This window comes from Rhea pennata, chromosome 20, assembly GCF_028389875.1.
Source record: "Rhea pennata isolate bPtePen1 chromosome 20, bPtePen1.pri, whole genome shotgun sequence".
Taxonomy (NCBI): domain Eukaryota; kingdom Metazoa; phylum Chordata; class Aves; order Rheiformes; family Rheidae; genus Rhea; species Rhea pennata.
In genome coordinates this window covers 12,085,676-12,109,640 of record NC_084682.1, presented here as the reverse complement: position 1 = coordinate 12,109,640, position 23,965 = coordinate 12,085,676, and the positions used below count along the sequence as shown (strand labels likewise).

Genomic DNA, 23,965 nt, shown 5'->3' with positions numbered 1-23,965 from the left:
CTTACAGGTGCAGCCCAAGTTGAAATGGCAGATACGTTTTTCCTGGAACGATATTTGAAATACAGCTGAATTCCTGAAGATAGTCTGAGCTCTGACCAAACACAACCAACTATCAAAATTTAAAGAGGAAAGAGAAATTACTTTGAATCTCAAAATTCTGCCCCTCCTCCAGTGCTCATGAATGTCTCCTGCAATTCAAATAAGCTATTTTCCCCAGCAGATGACATTTTTGTGTTAAAAACTGTACCATTTTTGTATTATAAGTCCTCCTGATTGTATCAAGATATCACAAATGAGAATTAAATCTAACAGTATCTGCAAGAGTCTGCAAATAGCCTTAGACTGGAACATGTAAATAAGTGGAGTGCTGGAACCTGCAAATAGGTAGTAGTAAGCATCCTTACCATTTCCCAGCACACTGCTGTGCTAAAGACTGGTAATGATAATCTAGAGGGAAGCAATGGCTATGTCTAAATTGCAGAACTTAAAGAGCATTTCCCAGATCTTCAACAGAGAGGCAGGTCTTGGCTGCATCCCAGCTGGAGGGTGAACTCCAGGCATGATCTCCTCCTTCCCTTTGTGTCCTGATTTCCATGAAAAGAAGACTCAGACATGCAGACTGAAAGGGAGGTCAGGTGTGCCCTGGCCAGTTTCCCACAGTGGCAGTGTACCTACGGCTGCTGCTAGTGCTCATGACAGCAAAGAAGGAAGGCACCATGAAGGTGTACCTTCTGAATCTAGTTTCACTCTGACATTTCAAATGGGTTTGTTTTGAGAACAGAGTCTTGAAAGTTCTTTTATTTCGCCAGTTCAATCTCAATCTCAGACAAAATGACATGTGCTTCTCCAAAGCTGGGTGAACACACCACTCAGCAGGACTTTGCATCAACTGAGCAAAACAAAAAGAATAATTACCAAAAAAAAAAAAAAAAAAAAAAAAAGATAATCATGGTATTTCAGTTAGCTCTATATCAGTATTTTTTGTTTCTGTACAGAAAGGAGAAAAAAAATGGTAGGACAGCAGAGAAGCACTTTCTTAATGAACAATGCAGATATGCATAACAAACAGCCTTCAAACATTTACTTGAGCATAATCCTACACACTTAAGTACCTATAGGTGAGGCATAAAGCCAAGAACAAAACAGAATTGGATTGAATATTAACATACATCGATCTGTTTTGTTCAGCCTATTCTAATCACTTCAATAGAGTTTAATTATTTAAATGGAAAACAGATGACATAATTTAAGAACTATCTGTTTAAGTGGAGCAGTCAATGAAATGGAGAAACTTAGACTAGTCCTGCAATTCTACCAAAAATATACAAGATAATCCTGAAAAAAATAAAATAGTAAAGTTTCTTTCATTACTTCTGAACTCCAGTTCATTTAATTTTATCAAAATCTTTAAAGAAAGTAACTTTTTTCTGGCAAACCAGTGGTAGATAACAAAGTCCTCTGTTAATATAAATAATATAAAAGAAGGCCTGACATGAGCTCCGATGTCTCTGCCTATAAGAATAATGAAAACTTTAGTATGTTTAGGTACAGCATCACATACATTGATACAATACAAGAATGGAGAAGTCGGGTAGTTAAAGGATGAGGGAGGTGCACCTTTGGAAGCACTGACTCTGAAACAACCTAAAGTGGATAAAAGGACAGTACCATGATGAACACGTGAATACATATCAGTGCCAGTGTGGCTGAAAGGTCGCATGTTATCCTCTGATGAAAATTTAGAGAGGAAACTTAAGATCATGGGAATGGCCATACTAGATCAGATGAAAGGTCCATCCAGTTCATCAGCCTCTCTCTGACAAGGGCCAATACTGGATGCCTAGAGAAAAGGGTAAGTAATGGGGCCACATATATAGAGATACTCCTGTGAAAACTCTTCCAGCGTCTGGAGATTTGTGGCTCGCATTTATTTAACCAACTCACATAGACTTTTTTTTGAGAGGTATTACTTCTAAACAGTGCCGATGAGATTATTATTGGTATCTAATACTTAGGTTTGTTGTCCCACTTCCAAAGGATATGGAGAACTAGAAAGGAACTAGAAAGCAAAAAAAAGACTGAGGATTGCAGCCTTCTAAACACAAATCTGAGTGCTTTTTCTCCCTGAAGATCTGTCCAGTACATGCTAAATCCTTAACATATGCCGAAGCTACTGAATGGACATCAAACAGCTAGACTCTCACTAGACACTCCAGACAAAAAATGCGACTTTCCCACCAGGATGCAGACAAACTGCAATTCAACACAAAATCTGCCTTCAAATATATGCTCATATAATCACGCCAGAAAAAAATGAAAAGCTCAGAAGGTCAGGGCAGTTAACAGATTTTGCATGGATTTTACAGGACTTTTAAAATCACACATAAACTTTAGGGAAGTCTAGGAATAGTTTTACTCCGTTCACAAAACATCTACAGTTATTCAGCCCATCCACTTAAATCTATGTTCACACACTTGTTTAAATGGAGTTTATAAATCATGAAATATCTCTCAAATTTCCCTTGCCATATTGAACAGAATTAAATAAACATGTGGAAGTTTGCCTTCATGGAAAACATCAGAATAATATGCTCCATCTTTCATCTTATTTACTCAAATCAGAATTTTTATCTATAAACAAATCTATAAACAAAATCTATATCTATATATATATAAAACCCTATTTTTTCTAATCTACATCTATATCTATAAATGAAAAGTGTTTTCATTTCACTTTTTTTATTCTCACTTCACACATCATGGCACAAGGGGCAGATTACTTTTTTGGAAGAAAAAATATGATCATTGTTAAGCATTCTTCTTGGAGATTCACATTATTGATATATATGTATTCAGTACTCCTAATATGGGCATACAATAAGCATCAATACAGAGTCCAGTGTGGGCCTGCAACTCATCTCAACAAGACTTAGTGAAGTGGTGAGAGCACTGAATGCGCATTTCTACTATACAGCTCAAAAAAGTCTGACTACTAACAAGTAGCCTTCTTTTATTCTTTAAATAACAGTCCACATACATATTCAAAAGCTGAGTGGCTCCAAGCAGTAATTCCTAGTCTCTTCGTCCCCACGGGTAAGGAGGGAGCGGTGTCTCAAGCACTTCAGGAAAACAGTCTGCAAACCAAAATCTGCCTAATTTGGCATAATTCCTGTAAGCTTCTGCAATGGTACAGAATTTGATAGGACTACAAATGACAGCTCTGCAGATGTCAAGAATGGAGATATCCTTTAGAGAGCCCATTGTACATCTTAACCTTTGATGGAATTCACTGATGACCGCAGGCACGAACATTTAGGCAGTATCATAACATCTCCTGATACAATATGTTATGCAATTACTGGTATCAGCGTATGTCTTTATCTCCCAGTTCATGACCAAATGAACAGAGGCCACCTGACGGGTTTGGCTCTGTGCAGACAGGAAGGAGATTGTCTGCTTGACATCAAATGTCTGAAGAGACATACCGCTTTGTCCCTGAAGGTTTGGTGTTGGCTAGGGGGAAAAGATGGGTTATTTTCTGGCTCCAGTGAAACTCAGATATGACCCCAGGAAAGCACACGAAAAATCTTATCTTGAGAAGTGGAATAAAGACAAAGGATTTTAGACATTTACCATGTGGATCTTTTTTGCCCTCTGGCAGAACTTAGTGCTACCAAAAAAGTCACATTTAAGAATACGGTTTGAGTAATAAACAACCTGCCACAGGCTCACATTATTGCACTGTCTGGATTGTGAGACCCAACTTAAGATTCCCTGTTGGGACAGAAGTTGTCAGTCTTTTACCAAGGCTCTATACAGAATTTTAGGACCAGAGGGTCAAAGATTTGAAAATCCCTCAGATGGATAGAAACAATTACACGGGCATCTGCACTGATGTAATTTATATGTCAGTACTTATTAGTCCCAGTGGATAACCCAGAACCACTGAAACAGAGGTCTATGCACAGACAAGAGATCTAAGATAAGTAAGAGAGTTTCATTCTAATAACGTTTATCAAGCATCAAAATCACGACATGGGAGTTCAGTGGTTGGAATGCAGCAGCTGTTTTGACTTCTGTACGAGTCAGTCTAGGAGGATGAGCAAGCTTCTGATCATCTCAGTAATAACTCCAGCTTTAGTATTTCCTCAGCCCGTCTCAGCCAGGCTGAAGCGTGCAGGATCATCACTAATGCATCTTGCCTTATCTTGCATTAGGCTTTCAGGTGAAGATGGACTAGACAGATATTAATTAATCCTTCAGACCACAGAATCAAGAATGTGTTTATTAGGAATCCCAGAAAAAGGCTAGCCTTTAAGCAATAGAGTCAGCACTTGTTGACATTTGAGGTAAAAAAGTCAATCCTGCAAAACTTTGAGCTTCTGCAAGCTGTCCTGCAAATATTATCCTGCATTTCTCACTTGCAGTCTGTCAGCTAAAATGACTTTTACCACTGATATGCTCAGAATTCCTGGCAGCTGCTATAGCATTGGATACAGCGTTGGTTCCCTGGATCAATGGCTTCTGACAGAAATGAGGGGAACTCAGAATATTGTTTGACATAACCTGAAGACCTTAAAATGCAAGTGATGTGGTTGGCAAGGGCTTGAAATTATTTTTGATTACAATATGGAGTGGTCTTGTTGGTGACCAAGTATCTGGTGTTCCAAGGTTACCATGATTGAGAGAGATGTCCATTAAAAGGTTCATAAAAAGATCTCTCTCTAAAATGTAGAGAGGATCTTATTTCAACCACAGAAGTATCTGACTATTATTAAAATACGTCTATAAAGACACATCAACTCCCAAGAGCATATACACAACCTAAACACTCCTGTATGTATCAAAGATACAAATTCTATTACCTACAACATATGCTAGCCACTGGGAACGTGAGGAGGTGTGAATATATCCAGTACTGCTAATGGTATGAGCTCATAAGCACTCTCCTGCCACAATAGTATCTTGTGACACTGGTCCTTGAGAAGGGCAGGAAGCTGCAAAATTAAATAGTATATATCTCATTCTTTCTCACTAGCACTGATTAGTGAGAAAACTAGCACTGCAGTCTATGAGCTTTCTACCTGCGCCAAAGATAGGACTGCTAAAGAACACAAGCAGCACATGAGTTCTTCTGTGAGTTAAAGATTTGGTGAACACAGAGGAAGTCTTCCATAAAGACATTTGCATCTTTAGGAAGACTAGACTTCTAAAGGTACATTGGCTTTAGCAGTGAAGTCAGGGGTCACAAAAGCCACAGCCAATGCTGCTTACAGGACCATTCTTGCTCTTCCTGATGGTTATTTAGATGTGGGAACAATTTCACATTAGTATTAGGAGAAATACACTCAACTGAGCATTCAGTCCAATCCCAGATGGTCAGCGTACAGCAAGCAAGGAAGACATGAGATCTAGCAATCTACATACAGTGTGTTGATCAAAAATATATTTGCTTGCCAAGGACATCTCATTCTTGGCTTGTCTTTCTGAGGCAAAGGAACATTGCTGCCTAGCTTCATGCATTTGCAGTAGCTGCAAGGGATGAAGGGAATGTAATTAAAATGAAATTCAGAAATCTCATCATGAATTAAATATTCATCAATAGTCTATCCCACTAAAAGTTGGTCTCATAACTCTGATTTTTGTCAGAATGGGAGCAGCCAAACCAGTGCAGCATAATTAAGAAGTATAAAGCTTGTCACTGAAAAGTGCTGAATACTCACAGGGACTGAGAAAGTGTGACATGTTGAGAGAATTCCACTTTTTTAACAAGAGAATAAGAAACCTTGAAGTCATCTTGATATGTCTGTCAAACAGGAAGACAGACTTTATTCCAAAGGGCAGTGACAATTTGACAAAAGATGACCATCATGAAGAGGCTAAAGAAGACTATAAAGCTATTAAAGATGAGAATTAGTAGTGAAGCTTGATGACCAAAAACTTCCATATCTCATTCTACGTGCAGGAGATATAGTCAACCTGGCCCTGTAAGTTACAGGACTGTCTGCCACTGAGGTAGAAGTTACTGTTCTAGTTCCCAAGGAATACAGGATTTCCTCCTGCATCAGTTAGATATTTCAGGCTCCTATGTATGCAGGGCATGGCTGGCACACACAGAGTGACTCTAGTCATTCTGAGGAGCAGGCCTTGCTTTGAAAAATAAGGACCTATGGTAAGATTTCGTTTAACATTTCGTTAGGTGAGTATTACTGCATTAAAGAACAGGCCACTGGCAAGGAAGATATGTGGCCAAACTGTAACGGTTACTATCCTATCAGCAGAGTGCAGATCATGCACAGAGTGCACAGCATCATGCAGGCTGAAGGTGAGGACGGATGCAAATGGTATACTTAGGAAGATATGAAGAGCTAAGTGCTAAGAACATCAAATGCTGCTTAACAGCACCAGTTGAAAGCATATGTTAAGGAGATTTGCAGTAATGGACTCCAAGGGACTCTACAGTGCCTTCTGAGTGAATGAATAGCTGCACTTGAAGTCAGTACCAGATGGTGGAGGATCTACATATCACAGTCTTTCCTCAGAGCCCTGCTCGAACCGAACAGAGATAAATTGCAAGGGCTGGTGCTGATGGTAGTGGGCTTAATGCCTGAGAAGCTGTTGTACAGAAAATAAGAATACAAAAACTGCAGCATGATTTCAGACCAATGACCCATCTAGCCCACAATATTTGCTTCACAGTTGCCAACAATGGATGTCTCAAAGAGTGTAAGAAGAGGTCATGTAGTGCCTCTTCGCTAGGATACTCTTGAAACTTCCAACAAGCTGCGTTTTATAGGATTCCTGAGGCAAAAGTGGCACCTGTCACTTAATAGCCATTGATAGAGTCTTCTCCACTCATTAGCTCCAGTTGCTTTTTGAAACTCTGTAAACATCTAGTATCCACAGCAGTTCCCACAGCAAGGAATTCTACAAGTTAATTATACAGTGTATACAGTAGCAATCCCTTCTGTTCCTTTTGAGCCCGGCTCCTAGTAGCTTTATGCAGTGCCCCATTGCTCTATATTGAAAGACACTAACGGTCAGTCCCTGTTCATGACTCTATAGAGGTTTTTCATATTACCATTTGAGTGCCAGTTTTCCAGCCAGAAGAGTACTAGTGAGTACTAGTCTAATTAGATGTTCCTTGTAGGAAATCCATCTCACATTTTTGCTTTTTTTCATGTTCTCCAAATCTTTTCCAATTCTATTACAACTTTTTTTTTAGAGATGAGGGAACAGAAATTCACACAGTATTCAATATGTAGATAGATCAAAGATTTCTGCAATGGCATAAGTGGCATATTTCCTCATTTAGTCTCTCTTATTTTCATTCCTAATGGTCTATTTCTTCTCTTTAGAGTTACTAAGTACTGAGCTGATATTTTCATGGAACTATTTTAATTGGAAAATAAGACTTTCTGAGTGGTAACAGACCATTCAGAAGCCAGCAACTTAATGTAATAATGGACTTCCCATGTGCATCTCTTTATAGTCTCTTAGGAGAGACTATAAATGAGATTTAGTCTCATAGGGTTCTTCCATAATACTTCACAGCTGACCCTTGTCTTCATTACTTTAAATTAGTTAATGTTTTAGCAAAGTCTAAAACATTTCCAGGCACTCATTTTCCATGTAGCTTATAAACATGCTGGACAACATAGTTCCCAGCACACATCCCTGGAAAACTCCAGTCATCAGCACCCTCCACTGTGAAAAGATACCAGCTAGTCCTATCATCTGCTTCCTATTTCTAATTATTTGTCCAGGAATATCTTCTTGTTCCATGTCTGCTTATGGTCCTTAAAAGCCCGTGATGAGGGACTTAGGCCTTTTGGACATTCAGTTGGGTCTACTCAACTGATACGTTTATTGACTCCTTCATATCCACTCTGCATAACAGTTTCTACTAACCTACTGCATTTAACAGTGTACTAGTCTGTACTTTCTTTGATGGCTTGGAGCCCTTAGAAAAACTGACATCACATCAGCCAGCTTCCAGTGGTTTTAAATGAGGGTTTACACATACAATCAGCAGTTCAACTATTTCATCCTCCAAAACTCTCAGATGAATACCATCTGGTCCTAGCAATTGATAATGTTGATTTTGCCTATCTGCATCATCATTTCATATACAGATATTTCAGCTTGAGAAAAATGAAAGCAAAATAAAAGGGAACTGCATTCATTTTTCTGCTATGAGTTTAGCTGTCTTGAGTGCATCTTTTAATTTTGCATAGGTCCTATAGATTTTCTAGCAAGCTTTCTGCTTCTGATATGACTACATAGAATCTGTTATTAGTCATTTTATCATTTGCAAGTTATTCCTGTTTTCCCTACTCTTTTCACTATGTTTTTACATTCAACCTGTTATAATGTATAAGCCTTCCTATTTTGCTCATTTTACCAAAATGATTGCTTTTTCAGGATGCTTTTATATACTCTCATACTCTTAAGTTTCGATATGCTGGTTTCTTTTTATCATTTTTCAAGTATTTCTTGAGAGGTGCATTTGATCTTAATTCCTACTATGGTGTTTTTAAATAGCCTTCACTTGCAACTGCAACTCTTAGTTGCCCTTTTAGCTTCTTTTTAATGCATTTCTTCATTTTTATGTAGCTCCACTTTTTGAATTAAAACACAACTGTGGAAGACTTTTTGGCCTATGACTCAACATCCTTCCAGGAGCAAAGTATATTATTATCACTGCTACAGGGCAGCTTTTCAAAAGCAAGATTTTGAATGAGGTCCTGCAAAAGACCAAGGCAAACACTGCTTCTCCCCTTCTTGTTTCCCTGACTAAGCAGCTCCTTGAAGTGTAATGGTTGTGACTGAAGCTTCCCATTAGTGCTACATTTCCTACCCCTGCCACTTCTTTGATCTTCCTCAATGTGTCAAAATCAATGTCACCAGCTGGGTTGAACACTTGCTTGAACACTCATGTGGATCTAAGATGTTCCATTCAGGTGTCTTCAGCAGAAGTAAGCTGTGACTAGCTTTCTTAGAGAAGACCTCAGCAGAGACCGGCCGCATGGGCATTCCCTAGGCTTCATTTTACTGCAAATGCTGTCACAAAAGAGGCAGACAGTCAGTGAGGGAGCATGAAAAAAAAAGCTGGCACCAACTCAGGCTGTGAGATGGTGCAACTGTCAGAAATGGCATGAGGTGATTTCTCAAGCAAGAACCTACATGAATTATTCTGATGATCTTTTCTAGAATAGGTCTTGTAGGAGCTACATGTTGCACAAATACAAGGGATTTGTCCATCACCCCCCAAAAAAATGACAAGTAACTATTTCTGTCATGGAGGTATGTACTTTGTACATATGGCCCTCTCTTACTACTTTAAAACATGGTCAATACAAGGTTTCTGAAGTTACGTTTCTACACCGGATGGTTGTTTAAAGAGAGACCTAATGACTAACTTGCTAAGCAACAACTTTTGATTCAAATTGTCGCCCAGGAAATTACAGTAATTGCTACAGTGCACTCTGTTATTTGACTTACATATGCTTAAAGATTTTACATATATTTAAACATTCAGAAAGCAATACTAACATGATATCCAAGATCCCACACAAAACTAAACTACCGAAAGAACCAATGCTCTCTATTTACAACCTAGAATATGTCATCATATCGTTTCTTCTGTTCTATTATGTGGCAATTTCCCCAAATCCCTTTACAGCCTGTGTCTCCTTGCACTGCCTCTGCTCTATTTTTGGACTTTATGGCCCTTGTAAGGGAAAATGCAAAATCTGCAATAGCGCTATAGTGCTATTCATTTTTCATACCTAGATCCAATTCAATTCAAATCTTTTTCTCCCACTTTTTGCAGTGTGTATATCCCTTCTACAGTGATACATAGCTGGTCCATGGCTATGCATCTACAGAACTACCTAAAAAAAGATCCCATGGAACAACAGTTTTTGAAGCGTTCTCGAAGTGGGAAATCAAAATTCTGTTCTTTCATGTATTTTGAACAGGAATTAACATACATTTTGGCAAAATAATATTAAATTTGAATCTTCAAAGTGCTTTATTCTCACAACTAGGCTCAGCACAAAAGGTTTTAATTTGTTTATTCATAGAGTTTATGGCCAGAGACTACTATTCAACCATCTAGTTAGAGTTTCTATGTATTCATCCATTACATTTTTGTCAGTATCCCCACATTGAACAGTAACATGCAATAGATTAACGCATTTGACCATTGGTGATTAAATTATGGAGATGAGCAACAAAAGAGAAATCAAAGGGCCATAAATGCCCTTAACTAGCCCCTTTAGGGGTAAGGAAGTGATGAGGTGCAAATACATCCAGATGATCTAGGCAGATGATTCATATCTTAAACTGCAAAGGAAGAGGACACACAACCAAAGTTTCTGATAATTTGAGTGAGACAGGGGTGGAGGGGGGAAGAAAGTCTTCTTATACCTCAAATCCAGTGATCTGTTCGATCTTGTGCATAGGAGCAAGGCACACAACCTAAGCATTTGTGAAACAAGATTTTCTTTACTACCTTTGAACATTGGCCAATAAGCCTTAATGTCTTGATTCTAGAGGAAGTTGATGCCTGATGCTCCTAAGAAAAGTGAAAAAATTACCCTTGGCCAATCTTGCATGGAAGGAGGGAGAAGAGCTCCTGCCTGACCCATGCAGCAGGCATCTAGCCAGAAGCTCTGAAGCATGAGATGTGATTACAATTGCTTAACATAGACTGAAAGTGTTATGGACAAGTTAAAGGCAATACACAGCTTCCTGTTTTCTAATGCCAGTGAAACAAAGGAAAAATAAACAGATATAGAAAAATCACCTAATTCAAAGACAGAAGGGACTACCATGACCATCCAGGCCACTTATACCTACTTTATATCCTCTCCTTCTGCCTATATCTAATCTCACTTTAAAGATAAGGAATGGAGGTAAGCCCCAAATTTTCCCTAGTGACTTACTCTAATTATCCCTGCAGCCAAGAACCTATGGTTTATCCAAAAAAAATGAGAAAACTAGTTGTTTAATGTCAGATATCTGACTTGAGTTTTCACCTACCAGACCTGGCTATTTCTGCTAGTGTTGCCATCCTTCCCAAATACACAGTCTCATGTGTAAGTACATACACACACAGAGCAATCATCAGTTTGCACTTTCAAAGAACTGAAAGAGTTGAGCTACTCAGGCATTACATTTTGCATTCGGGATAAGTACTGTGGCTCTCCTTCGAACTTTTTCCAGTATTTTCATATCCTTCTCAAAGTTTGGGTACCAGCACAAGATAAAGCATTCTGCAGTGACATTACTGAGTAGAAAAGCAGTATCACTTCTATTATTTTCTTGTTATTTACTTTTCGATGTATCCAAATATGGCATAAAAAGGGGAATGCCAGTGTAGGACTCATCTATTTTCATCACTAACTGGCACAATTAGTTTGAGAGCTGAACTTAATTGATCAGCTGGGCAACACAAAGATATTTCTCAACAATATTGTTATGATATTTTTATGGTACTTTCAAGAACATGGCAAGTCCTATACTGAAATAGGCTTCAATTTATCTGTGGGATTATTTAATTGGGCAAGAAGAAGACAGGTAAACTATGTGGTAAGGTACAGGTAAACATGAAGCATGTAACATTGTGAAGGATGTTGCGTAACCCAAAGTGGGCTTTTCTAGTTGCCATTTGTGAGACCATAAGAAAATAATACCCCAAATCTGAAAACGACTTAAAAAGTACATTTTGAACACAACAAATGCTACTAATGCATTAATATTTAGACTCTAATGGGACTGGATGCAATTAACATCATTGAATATACAGCAGTTTGTGTCCTACAGACAAAAAGCATACAATGAAGAAGTATTATTAATGTAGTCCACATTTTTCCCTTAGACACACCAAGTCTCCTTCATCAATGCCAATGAGAATTATAGTAGCAACCCCGAGAAGAGTGCATGCTGCAATGTAAGTAATTACAATACCCTGCTTAAGGCGAGAAATAAAAGACCTATTAACCTTCATGTTTTTGGACAAAAGCAGATCCTCTGTGTTTCTTAAATCACTGATAGTAGTGTGTGCATTTCTCCATTACTGCGCTTAGAGAGCGCTTTTGTATTTGTGTCATATAGCAGAAGCCTATGTTTTGGGATTTGCACCTCATCTTTGGCTTATAAATATACATGAAAAATAATTTGAGATAAACACCCTGTGTTTAAACATTTTACTGACACTTAGTCTTTAGATACTGCATGTCAATCTCTTTTAAAAATAAATTCATAAACATACCAAGAGAGATTAGGACTTTACTACAGATTAAGTTTCTAGAGGAAAGAACCTGATATAAAATCTGAATGTTCATTGCTTGAGTGATACATACCCTCATACTCTGAGGTTCAGCTTAGAACTCTGCTTTGTTTATAAACCAAAATTTATTTGATTCTTGGCAACCCCTGCAACACAGATTTTATAATACTGTAGACAGTTGGACCTGAAGATCAAATTCCTCTGCATGTTTCCCATTGCACTTATTTATCACTTTCTTCCTCTTGGGTTAAAATGAGCTTTCTTTCAGCTGAAATAAGTGCTTCTTGGGCAAGACCACAGAAAACTTTTAGGTACTTTTGAGAGCTCTAAAAATGGGAAAATAAGGAGATAAAAATATATAAAAATACATAGCAAAATTTTTGTTCAAAATAAATTCTAACACAATGGAGCCCTCTTTGATCATATACAGTTTGTCAGATTTTAATGTCTTAGATAATTTTGAAAGCTTTCATTTAAAAATAATGAATGAGTATGAATTCAGAATTACCTTTCACATTTTCACATTTCACCTGTATGAAAAATTTACCAAACTTTTAGTACTCAGGAGGCACAGAATGAAAAGCAGTTTTGGTAAAGGTTCACAAGAACCATTTAGTCGACAAATTCAGTCTGGCTATAGTCAACAGAAATGGCTGAGAGGCCTGTTTCCATTCCCTTGTAATCTTACTCCTCCTGGCAGCTTATCTTTGGGAAAGGTCCACTTGCTCCTTGGATACATTCCAGGAATGGTGTGCACGACCAAGAAGTCCTCTGTTGACTCTCACTCACCCTAGCCCTGTTGATTTAGCTTTCTGACCACACATCAGGGCTCATGGACTTGTTTATGTCCAGTTTTCCTAAGTGATTCCTAATCTGATCCTCCTCCACCAAGGGAGAGTCCTCCTTTCTCCAGACTTTTTCCCTAGTCTCCAGGGTTTGGGGTTCCTGAGGGCTAGTCTCAGCACTAAAGACTGAAGCAAAGAAGGCATTCAGTAACTCTGCCTTCTCTGTATCCTTCATCAGCAGGGCCCCATCGAGTAGCGGGCCCCCCCATTTCCCTAGTCGTCTTTGCAGCTGATGGATTTAAAGAAGATAGTGGCCAGCACCAGATGATGCTCTGGGGAGCACTCAAGAAGCATCCTAGGTAGCAAAAGATTTGGGTTTAAAGCCCTTCAGACTCTTTCTTAAAGAGAGAACTGGTTCCCACTACACTTTTTATGGATCAGGAAAGGAGAAGGCACAAAATCTAAAGCTCTAACTTGGGCTTTGCATATACTCAAGAGAGGGATGTAAGTTTAGAAACCATCTTTAAGTTCAACTTTTTCTAGCAGCTAACTCTAATTGAGACTCCCTACTCTGCATGTAGATTTTAGTGATACACCTAAATCCCATGCATTCAGCTGATTAGACTTTTTAATTATCTAAATCTCCTTCATGGCTATATAGGAAGCTTAACTACCTCAGTCATCCTGTAGAGTCAGGGTCTACGTTTTTAATTGCTGCAATATCTAACATGAATACGCCTAAGGTGCCTCACAGCCTCTTACTCTCGCAAAGTGGCAATATAATCCTGAATTGCTCTACATAATCTCTGTGAGCCAGCAGACCTATAGATTTTTGTCAGGCTTATATTTAACATAAAAATGCAAGTTTTTAAAGATGAACTACAATGAACTACAATGAAAAATCATCTATGCCTCCCTCTTTTTCTCCTTATTAAGTACTCATTATAATTTATATGCTTATTTATTTGCTTTCACTAAGTATTATATTTCCAAATTTTGAAACATGTTTGGCCCAGATAACATCTTAAACACTGCCAATATACTTCTACTACTTTACCTTTTTGATTCACTGTTTTGTATGTCTCCTAAAACTACTTCTGTTTTCTTGAACAGTATCTATGTCACATCTAAAGATTTTTTTTATTTTTGTTCTTTAACTGTAAGAGCCATTTGTCTCACTGATTCACTTTACTGCAATTTTCTGTTCTAAAAATTAATGTCAGAGTTTCACTTTTTGGTAGTTAGGCACTGAATTTTATTACTCTGAAGTCAATACTAGTGGCTCAATTATTGCTAGCTAGTTCTTGCATGTTACTTAACACTAAGTCAAGAATATCTTTCTGTGTACTTTAGTACTAGCTGTTCCAAGAAGCAGAAATTGCTTCTTTGAACTTACTCTTATTGTGCTATCTGACCACTTTATTCACAGGTAATTTAAGTCTCCATTATCATTCGGTTAGACTTTCCCACTTCTTTGATCTTTGTCAACATTATGCACTCAACATCCTTTTGTTGATCCAGGAGCTAGTAGTATTTAAGACTACTAATATATTTACTTTCTGATGGGTTGGGACTGTAACCTTCCACAAGCAATTAAATAGGTGATTATAATTCTCCAACAGCACTATGCATTGCAACATTGGAAACACTCTCCATTTCTAGGATGTGCAATCTGTAACGATCACGTAGGATTCATTACACCAGTACACAACTTGTTTCAATGTTAGCTATTATTGTTTTTAAAAGCATGCATCGTGCTTCTTTTCTAACTTTATCCAGGCTTGATTTTCAGCTCTTGAATTATATTTAACACCTGAAAAATGATTCAGGGTCCTCCTCAGACTCTAACACATTCCACCCTAATCAGAAGGTTGATGCTAAAAGTAATATTTTTTTCAATAATTTTGGGAAGGAGGAGAGGAAAGGCAGTCCTTGTGCCTGCTGGTTTCTGAGCCTTTAAGGAGTTTGTTCTATGTTGTCATCTTTTTCCTGCAGTCATAAGCTAAAACAATGAGCTCAGTGGTTTAATGAAAGTTGACTTTCTCATACAATCACCCAATTATGTAACAGCTTAAGATTATAAGGAAACAAATACAGAGTATTGCGAGACTTACAATAAAATAATGCACGTGGAAAAACTGATTATATGCTTTCATCTGTTAAATAAGATGACTGTTTTACTATCTGAAGTTGTTTTCTCCATGGAGATCTGTAAAGTGATTGATCACTGCTTTAGCTTCTCTATAATAAATTTAGTTTGAATATATACTTGTCTCTTTAAATCTAATTGTTTGGACTTTTTTCAAACTCTTATTTCTGAGATACTGGCATCAGCACTACACAGAAAACTCCAATCCCACTCACATCATACATGCTAACAGTAACATTCTTTCCCATGCATACAGGACTGCAGTTACATATACTCAAATGAAAATGTACTAACGCTTAATTTTAATTATGTATGCATGTATATACACTTTACTAAAGAGCCTTTAAGGGATGACCTATTTCTCAAATAAAAAGTATTTTATTCCACAATATTCGATTTGCACATTAATCCTATTGTAATTCAGTCTGAATTGGACAAACTCTGAATCTCCTCTCAAGTCTCTGAAGCTACGCTATCCTCTTCTTTCTGAGACTATCTATTTTCTCCTATCTTCAACTAGCATTGTGAAATCTCTCCAGTATCGAATGGAGCCTGAAGTATGGAAAGAAAGAAAGAAAATTTACTAATCAAAAATAAGCTAATATAACAGAAATAACAAAAACAGAGGTCACAGAATGGTCTCAGTCATTGGCAATCATATCCAAGGGGGCTGATCTGGCAAACAGTTACAGGATTTGCAATTTGGAGAGCATGTTGAATCCTTAATTGCTACTGGATCTCCAGCTAGCAGTAAGATATGAATTATCTTGTCTAAAAGGTTTGGTTCTTCCATTTTTAACACAGGGTCTGTTTCTGACTTCCATGGACTTTCTCCACCTGAAGTATAGTCTACTGCAGTAAGCTCAACAGAGATCTGAACTTCCAACCACTTGGAAACTGCAAACTAGTAGCACACAATGCTACTTCTCATTTGTTGAGCAATAATTAATGCTTAGAACATGTAATATCTGTGCACTGAACAAGCTTGAAGATGTTTTCTGTAAGAAGTCTAAGGTGTTGGTTTTTTGACCTATAAAGTCTTAAGTGGCTCTGCCTACTTGAGAAATTCCTCTCCCTTTGCATCATACTACAGCAGTGCTGAGCCTCAGGAGTGCCAGAGGTAACGCTGCCTAGTTTGAGCAGTTTAGAATTTACCTGCTCAGCCATATGCTACTATCTGGTGACCTTAAGGACATACTGCAAAAGTCAAAATTCAAGATTTCCTGAAAGAACTGGTCACAGGGAAAAGGGATGTGAGAAGGAATTTGATGTTCAAATTATTTTGGAGGTGAGGAAATTTTCTTTTAATTTTCTATCTCTAATCTGATCTAATTTCCTAGAATTTAACACTTATGAGCAAAGTTGCTTTCTGTAGAGGATCCTAGAGAATACGATGGGAAGAAAATGAAAATAAGTATTCTGGTAGAGATATCTTTGGTGAGGCTAAATCTTTTATATGTCATATTTTCTTTTTTAAAAAAAGAATGTATTTCTAAAGATATATTGACCAAAACAATATAAACACAATTATGAGTTAAAGAGATTTTTATTTGAATACAAGACTAGTTCTGCTGCTCTTATATTTAAGCAATCCTTTTATACCACTGAATTAATAGAGCATTATTTTGAAAAAAGGACTGGATCATGCATTTCTTTTTCTGAGATAAGCTATGTAGTTTATGTTCTCATGTGATGTGCATGATGACTGACTGCACCTTACATACCCAAGTAGACAAAGCCAAAACTGATGTAAAAACTAGACTTCTCTTCTTAGCTCATGAACTGTAAAAATAATCATGTTATGTACCTACATTACATATAAAGAACCAATTACGAAGGTACCTGTAGGCAGACTTTATTTAAGTAAGAGTTCCAACCAAAGTTAAAACATATCACTTAATGTTTTTGCAAGATTGGGATGCTGGCAGCCACATTTAGAACAGAATGTTCCAATAAAGCATAATTTAGGTGTATTTAGTATCTTACTGTTTAGAAGTGAACTACAAATACTCTCTCCTATTAGTTTCTTACTTATTTTGTACCTTACTAGTTACAGTGGCATTTCACAGTGTCTCTCAAGTTTCGTCTTTCCAAAGACAAGAATCAACTGCAGGATCAGGCCCCAAATAATTTGCAAATAGCATAATTAGAAATTACATCGTAATATATACACGAAGGTCACAAGCAAACTTAAACAAGGCTTTTCTGAACTGTGCCTTGCACCATGTGAACATCCTGTTGCAGAAGATACAGATACCCTCCAATCCTAGTCTTATACTCTAATCCTAACCAGATCCAGATGTGTGAACCCTTTAAAATAGAACTGAATTCTGTGGGATACAGAATAGGAATGATCACCTGAGTAAATCTAGTTGTGGGATCAGGGCCTAAAAAACACATACACTGTATAGTTCAGTATCCATTTACATAAATTAAATGGATAAGATTAGAGTTTCTCCAACCTTCTCATTTTGAGGATGATTTTTAAGGAATGAAACTCATTTGTAAATCCAACACTACTCATGGCTTACTATGCAAAACATCTCATTTTTTTGTGCTGCAGAGTGGGCTTTAGTGCCTTCACATAATACAAAAGTCAGTTTGAATCACTGCATTTAGTTAAAATGTTCAAACACCATACAGCAGGGGTTATCATCTTCTCATTTCGAAAAGGTCTATACTCTATACTTTGCGCTCAGTTGCAACACCACTGTAGTTTTTGTATGGAATAAATATTGACTTTTCTGGACATTGCCTCATGACAGAACAGGACCTTGACTACATTTGTTTAAGATACTTTTCACCCTGGTAATATAATTTTATAACAGCGCTTTCATTCTGAGTAGTTCAAAAGGCTTTACATGCAGGCTTAGAAATGAGACAGTATGTGAAGGTAGCAGTGTACTGTGCTATCTCAAGAAATTAAGCTTAAAAAATACAGTATGCAGAAGATCAGTCTGCTCACTGACTAGCACAGCTGTCTCTTAGTAGCACCTGCAACTTATGGCAAGATGTTCGTATGCTATCCACTCTTAGCAAACATCAGAAAATGGCACTAATTTCACTTACAAAAATATATGGTGGTGACGCTACAGGAACCATCGTAGCTAACAATTTCCAGGTACAGCCAATACACAAGAATACAACTAGCAGGGTCAACAAATCTGGTGGGATGTGTATTGTAACTTTAACAGAAGCATATCTACTAGGAAAAGTGTGCAGGAAACCTTAAGGATTTCATACAAAACATTCATGCTTTCTCACAGATCTTTACTGTCCCAAAATGTGACTCAATGCACTCTGCTTTATAATACCAAATAAGATATGCAACAGTCTGCATGGGATCAATTGACTATATCCAAAATTCAACATTAATACAAGCACAATGCATCTTCATCAGTGGATGAAGAATCAACCATTAGCATATATACAAGCACTTCTATCTTAGAACACTGTGCAAGCTTCAAGAGCAATAACACAAAGGAACAAAACAGGTGGACAGCTCACACAGAAAAACCAACCTGTTTCTTAGGTTATAAATCTGTAATTGGGAAATAAAAAACAAATCCATTGCACCAGCAGCTGAAGCAGTAAGGAAATGGAGAAAAGAACAGAAGGACCAAGAACGTAAGACCAACAGAAATGGATAAAATAGAGCTGCTCTTACCTGAAGCAGTTTTCCTTCAGCTGGAGTAACCTCAGCAACATTTGCAAACTCTCCTTCCAACGTGATTGGCTCCACTTTCAAGGGGATCACCCTAATGATAGCTTTCTGTGTTGCTGATCTCTCAGATTCGACTGCGGCTGCCAGTGCCAGCCCTGTATGGCCAAGTCCTACCTGCAGGGTAGCCATTAGCAGCCAAGGCCAGAGGACAGCCAGCTGCAGCTGGGGGCCAGCACTCATGCTACCAGCTGCAGCAGTGCGCTTCGGCCACACATACCGCTCAGGAATGCGTCCTCAGCCTGCCAATAGGTTCCAACAGTAGGCAAAGCTCGTTAGGTTTAAGAGTGCACAATTCCAGTTACTGGAACGCAGGAGAAAGAGGAGAGAGGGGCTCAGTTATCTCCAGCTTTCTCCTGCCAATACTACTTACTGAATTTCTTTTATATTTCTTGCCATCACTATTTCTCTTCTGCAGCGCCACGTGCTCAAAGGCCTCTGGAAGCTCAAAAACATATTTTAAACCAAAAAAAAAAATCCCTCAAAAAACCTCAATGATATGTCCCTCCTCCTCCAGCAGATAAATCCAGAAATCAGTGAAAGAGAACAAACAGGTCACAAGCAAGAAATCAGTTCAGATATACAGGAATACCATGTAGCAATAAAAACTCTTCAGTTTCGCAGAGATGAAGAACAGAGAGATATCCTCATGGAAGCAATGACCTTGCCTCTCCTGTCCAAGGTTTAGGAAGATCAACAGGTTCAAAACATCCATCTCAAATATCCTTAAAAGATAATTTACCTTCTTGTCAGCAAGTCATCTTTTTCACAACGTAAGCTTAAGCTCTTCACTTTTAATGTTAACTACAGTCATTGGTATCCTTCTTGAAGATTACACAGGAGGTATTTCTTGAAATTTTATTTTTTTAAAAAAAGCATGCTATGGTACTGTTCTCCAAATATTCTTGAACCTTTCCATCCTTGTTCTGCCGGAAATGCTTCACTTACGTTTGGAGATCAATTTTAGTTTTCTCCTAATAATCCCTTTTCAGATGCAGTTCTCAAAGACGATTAGTTGAGTAAGTAGCTTCTCTTCATATTTTTAAGTTCTCAGGAAATAAAAAGGCTCCAAAACACTTCAAAAGTTTAGGTACAGATACCAAGCAAAAAGTTACAGTACATCTTGTTCCTTTCACACTATTTCTGCATACGCTTGAGTTCCAGTGTTACCACTTCCAAGCACATACTAGTAAGATCCTAAATAAAGGCCCCACAAAATAAAATATAAACTTCCATGGTCTGCCCAAAGGTCACATGAAACGTATCGACGCGTCTTCATAACTGGGGGAATTGATACAGAGGAAATTTGCAACTGAAACAAATGTTACACTGATCACTTGGCTGCGCAGAGGAAAAGTGATTTTTCAAAGAAACAGATCTGCAAACCTGTTAGGCAGTGTGCCTGCTGGAATCCATAGGACCCGAGACAGATGGAAATGTTTCTATAAATCCTAGACAAAAACTATTTCCAATAGCTTAAGAGAACTGTGTGGGTCTGATGATGTTGGTCTTTTTTAAAAAACCAAGCTGTTATTCAAAAAAAAAGGAGGGGGGAGAAAGAAAGAAAATCTCTCTCACATACACGCACTAGGCAGGTAGGTACGAGTGCAGTTCCACAACTCGAAAGAGAATCCAACAAGATCAAAGGAAGAAAATTACTGCAGACAGAAAGCTCCTGGGGCAGGCATGGCTGAAAGTGAAGTGTCCACATGTAATCTAAAGACTTTAGAAAGAATACAAAAACATTTCTGAAAAATTCCTTTAAAATACAAAAGTCTCTCCTCTTGTTACAGCGTATGCAATTATCAGCTCTAAATGTAGTGAGCGCGACAGAAAAGAAATGGAAACATCAGCAGCAATCCAGCAGTGAACCCAGGCAGGCTGTTGTATCATTATAAAGTAGGCAAAGCAATCCAGAAGGAAGAGGGACCCCCAATCGTAGAACAGACTTGAAAAGTTCTGCTGAAGTCGTAGAAAAGCTTTTCTTCCAGAAAAACACTTCTGGATAAATCCCTAGAGAAGGAAGCTTGTGGTTTGCAGTTTCTGTGTTCCCAGCTCTTTGCCTCCCTCCCCTGGGACTGCAAGCACTCTCTACCTGCTGACACAAAGTGAGGGTGGAGCAGCTGGAGGCAACAACCCCACCCCCTCCGCGGCCCGTTCGCAGAGCTCCTGGACTCCCTCTCCTGATCCCCTGCTATACTGCATTTCAGCAAACACAGCCCCTGCTAACTTCATTTTACTAAGCGATCACATGTAAATCAGGGTCACCCACTAGTCCTTCAAACTGACATCCGAGTGAAATCTGTGTCCAACCTAGCAAAGATTAAAAAATAGTAAAATGACATAAAACGCAAAGGCAGATCAAGAAGTGAAGAAGGAGGCTGTTTATCACTGTGAACTCAAATCCTTTCCCAACCTTCCTGTGGCACTCAGAATGGCACCAAGCCAGTATCTAAAGCAACTTCCCTCACTAGAATGTACTGATTTATTGCAGCCTTATGTCTTCGGCCCTGGGAAGGACTCCGTCCATTTCACGCGCAGCCTTTCTTCAGCTCTTGCTAATTTAGATTCAGTAGCCCTTTTCTAGTTGCTACTGCGAGAAGGTTTCAGGTCAGGCTGATGTCAGAGGTCTGGAATTCAACTGTTATTCTCCTCTGACATCACTGAGAGGTGAATAATACTATAGGTCAGACCTATAACCTCAAAGTAAGGTTGCAACTGGAAATTTGTAAATCGGCATGTGATGGAGTGGGGCTTGAAGAGGAACTCAGAAATTAATGCAAAAACAATGCACAATATTCAGAAAGCATATGATCTATCTAGTAGTTCTGGGAGTCATTCTCTACCATTCTTGGTGCTTATGAAAGAAGTGTACTCAAGAAAGTGAACAGATTAATGGCTTTTGTAGTTGTACATACAGCCAAACTAATCCCTGGAGTAACTCCACAGAAATTAGTAAATTACATAAAATGAAAAATTGGTCCATTGATTTTTAACTTGTCTGTGTAGTAATGATTATTTTGATAGAAGTTTGAACCGGAATTACTGAAGTGTGAAATAATTATTTTCAACTATGATAATCTCTCATTTGTAATTTAATACACACAGAAAATATAAATGCAATATCTATTTAAGCTTAAAAGTTTATTGCAGATTGCTGCAACCATGTCGTCTAAGTGGAGATCTAATAGAATGTCTTTGAGGTAAACCAAATTTCACTGTGTTCCCATTAACAAGAAAACAGTTAAAAACATGTCTTGTTACAGAAGTCACTTTTTATTATTTACTGACTGACCTACATTCATATTAAGGTGCTGAAATGCTGAGACATTCAATTGAGAGGGTTACCTGAGACTTGTGAGGCCTTGTGCAGTATTATACTAATCTCCTAAAAGTAGCAAGTGCCCTTTCTCCTTTGCTCTCTCCACTTATGCCAGAGAGAGTTGATTAAGGACAAAGAGAGCTTATGTGCATGTGTACTCCACAAGTGATGTATGGCAGGAGATCCAGCTCCATGGCTGTTTTAAAATTAGCATATTAAAAATTCTAATACAAGGATTTCGTAATTTGTCTTTACAAGGATACAGCATTATCTAAGACATTAAGATTCCCCTACTGTAAATCTCCAAAAGCATCAAATCTTTCAGTGGCAAACAGGAACTGGAAAGGTAAGCTAAGAAGTTCCCTTTGTATTTTATTTGAATTACAGAGGTAGCAACTTCAGTTTTATAAGGCTGAATTCCTGTGGTTTCCAACTCCTTACACCTTGAGTCCAGGAAGTCTAGCCTGATGCTCTCAAATCCAATTACTACTAATGGCACAAACTACTACAGCATATAGACCTTCCACTATTTACACAGTATGTTATGCAGCAGTCTCAAGCCATATTAGCTGTGGTACACAAAACAAGACTCAGATGATAAAGCTGCATCTATATAATTGAGTATCTTTTCTTTGTAACTACCAGAATATTCTCCTTCATTTAGAGATGATGTCCTTATATTTTTCTTTGAGAAGAAGGACTTGAACATAAGCACCTAGTCTTTTATTACTAATTGAAAGTGTACTGCATGTATATAATAAGTGATACAGAATGACAAATCTGAGGATAATCAGTCTAGTAGCACTCTCACTAGTAATGACCTAAAAGCATTCTCAGATTGTATTTGACTAGTTTGGAGTGCTGCTGGGCATTTAAAGGTTTCACCTCAGTTCATCCTACCACTCGGTGCTCACTTAGGATAACCTGAACATAGCTGTAAACTACAGCAAGTTCTAGAGGGTATAACTGAGGTGGTCCTCATAAATTCTCTCTGTTTCTTTTTTTGTGCATTTTTCTCATTTATACAGGACTAGCTCTAACTGATTACAAAGTAAGTATGAACCAGCATGAAGCAATGAAATTTATATTTCAAGCGCTCTTTCCCATATATTACTCTAACACAACATAAATACTGAATGTGCATCCTTTATCCTTTAAACAATATTTCAACATAAATACAAAACATAGCTATTAAAAACCTTAGATCTACTGTCAATATAAATACAATTTTATTTAATAAGTTAAAAATATATTGTGAAGACCTATTTAAAATAAAGTACTAAAACAATAGATAACCTACCATTACAGATATCATTAGAATCAGAAGGAAATTATTAAAAAAGGAGAATGCTCCATTAATGTAAAAGATCGGCAGCTTTCACAGGTAATGGATACCCATCAGAAAGGAGACACTGCTGCTGAAAGGGTGCATTCGCATTTAGGAAGGAAGAGCATTTCCTGGTTAATCACTTAGAAAATTAGCTCATCTTTCCTATAGCTGCTCTTCTGAAATCCCTGACCCATTAAAGACCTAGAATCTTGTGACTTCCTTATGCTTTTGTTTCATACACAATTCCCATTAAAGGGCCACAGTATGACTTCACACAGAGACAGTGAGAGCACCAAACAGCATCTATGCTGAATATACAGTAGCTTCCAACAATGTTAAATAAAAAGATTCCAAATACAG

The 23,965-nt window shown here is 37.9% G+C and overlaps 1 protein-coding gene across 1 annotated transcript in view; it reads right to left on the bottom strand.

The window, feature by feature from the left end:
* Window positions 1-19,136, bottom strand: part of RNF43 (ring finger protein 43) — a 66,029-nt gene extending 46,893 nt beyond the window's left edge. The window contains exon 1 of the mRNA XM_062592648.1: window positions 18,900-19,136. Coding sequence (XP_062448632.1) covers window positions 18,900-19,136 — 237 coding nt within the window. The remainder of the gene's footprint in view (window positions 1-18,899) is intronic.
* Between the last annotated feature and the right edge of the window lie 4,829 nt (window positions 19,137-23,965).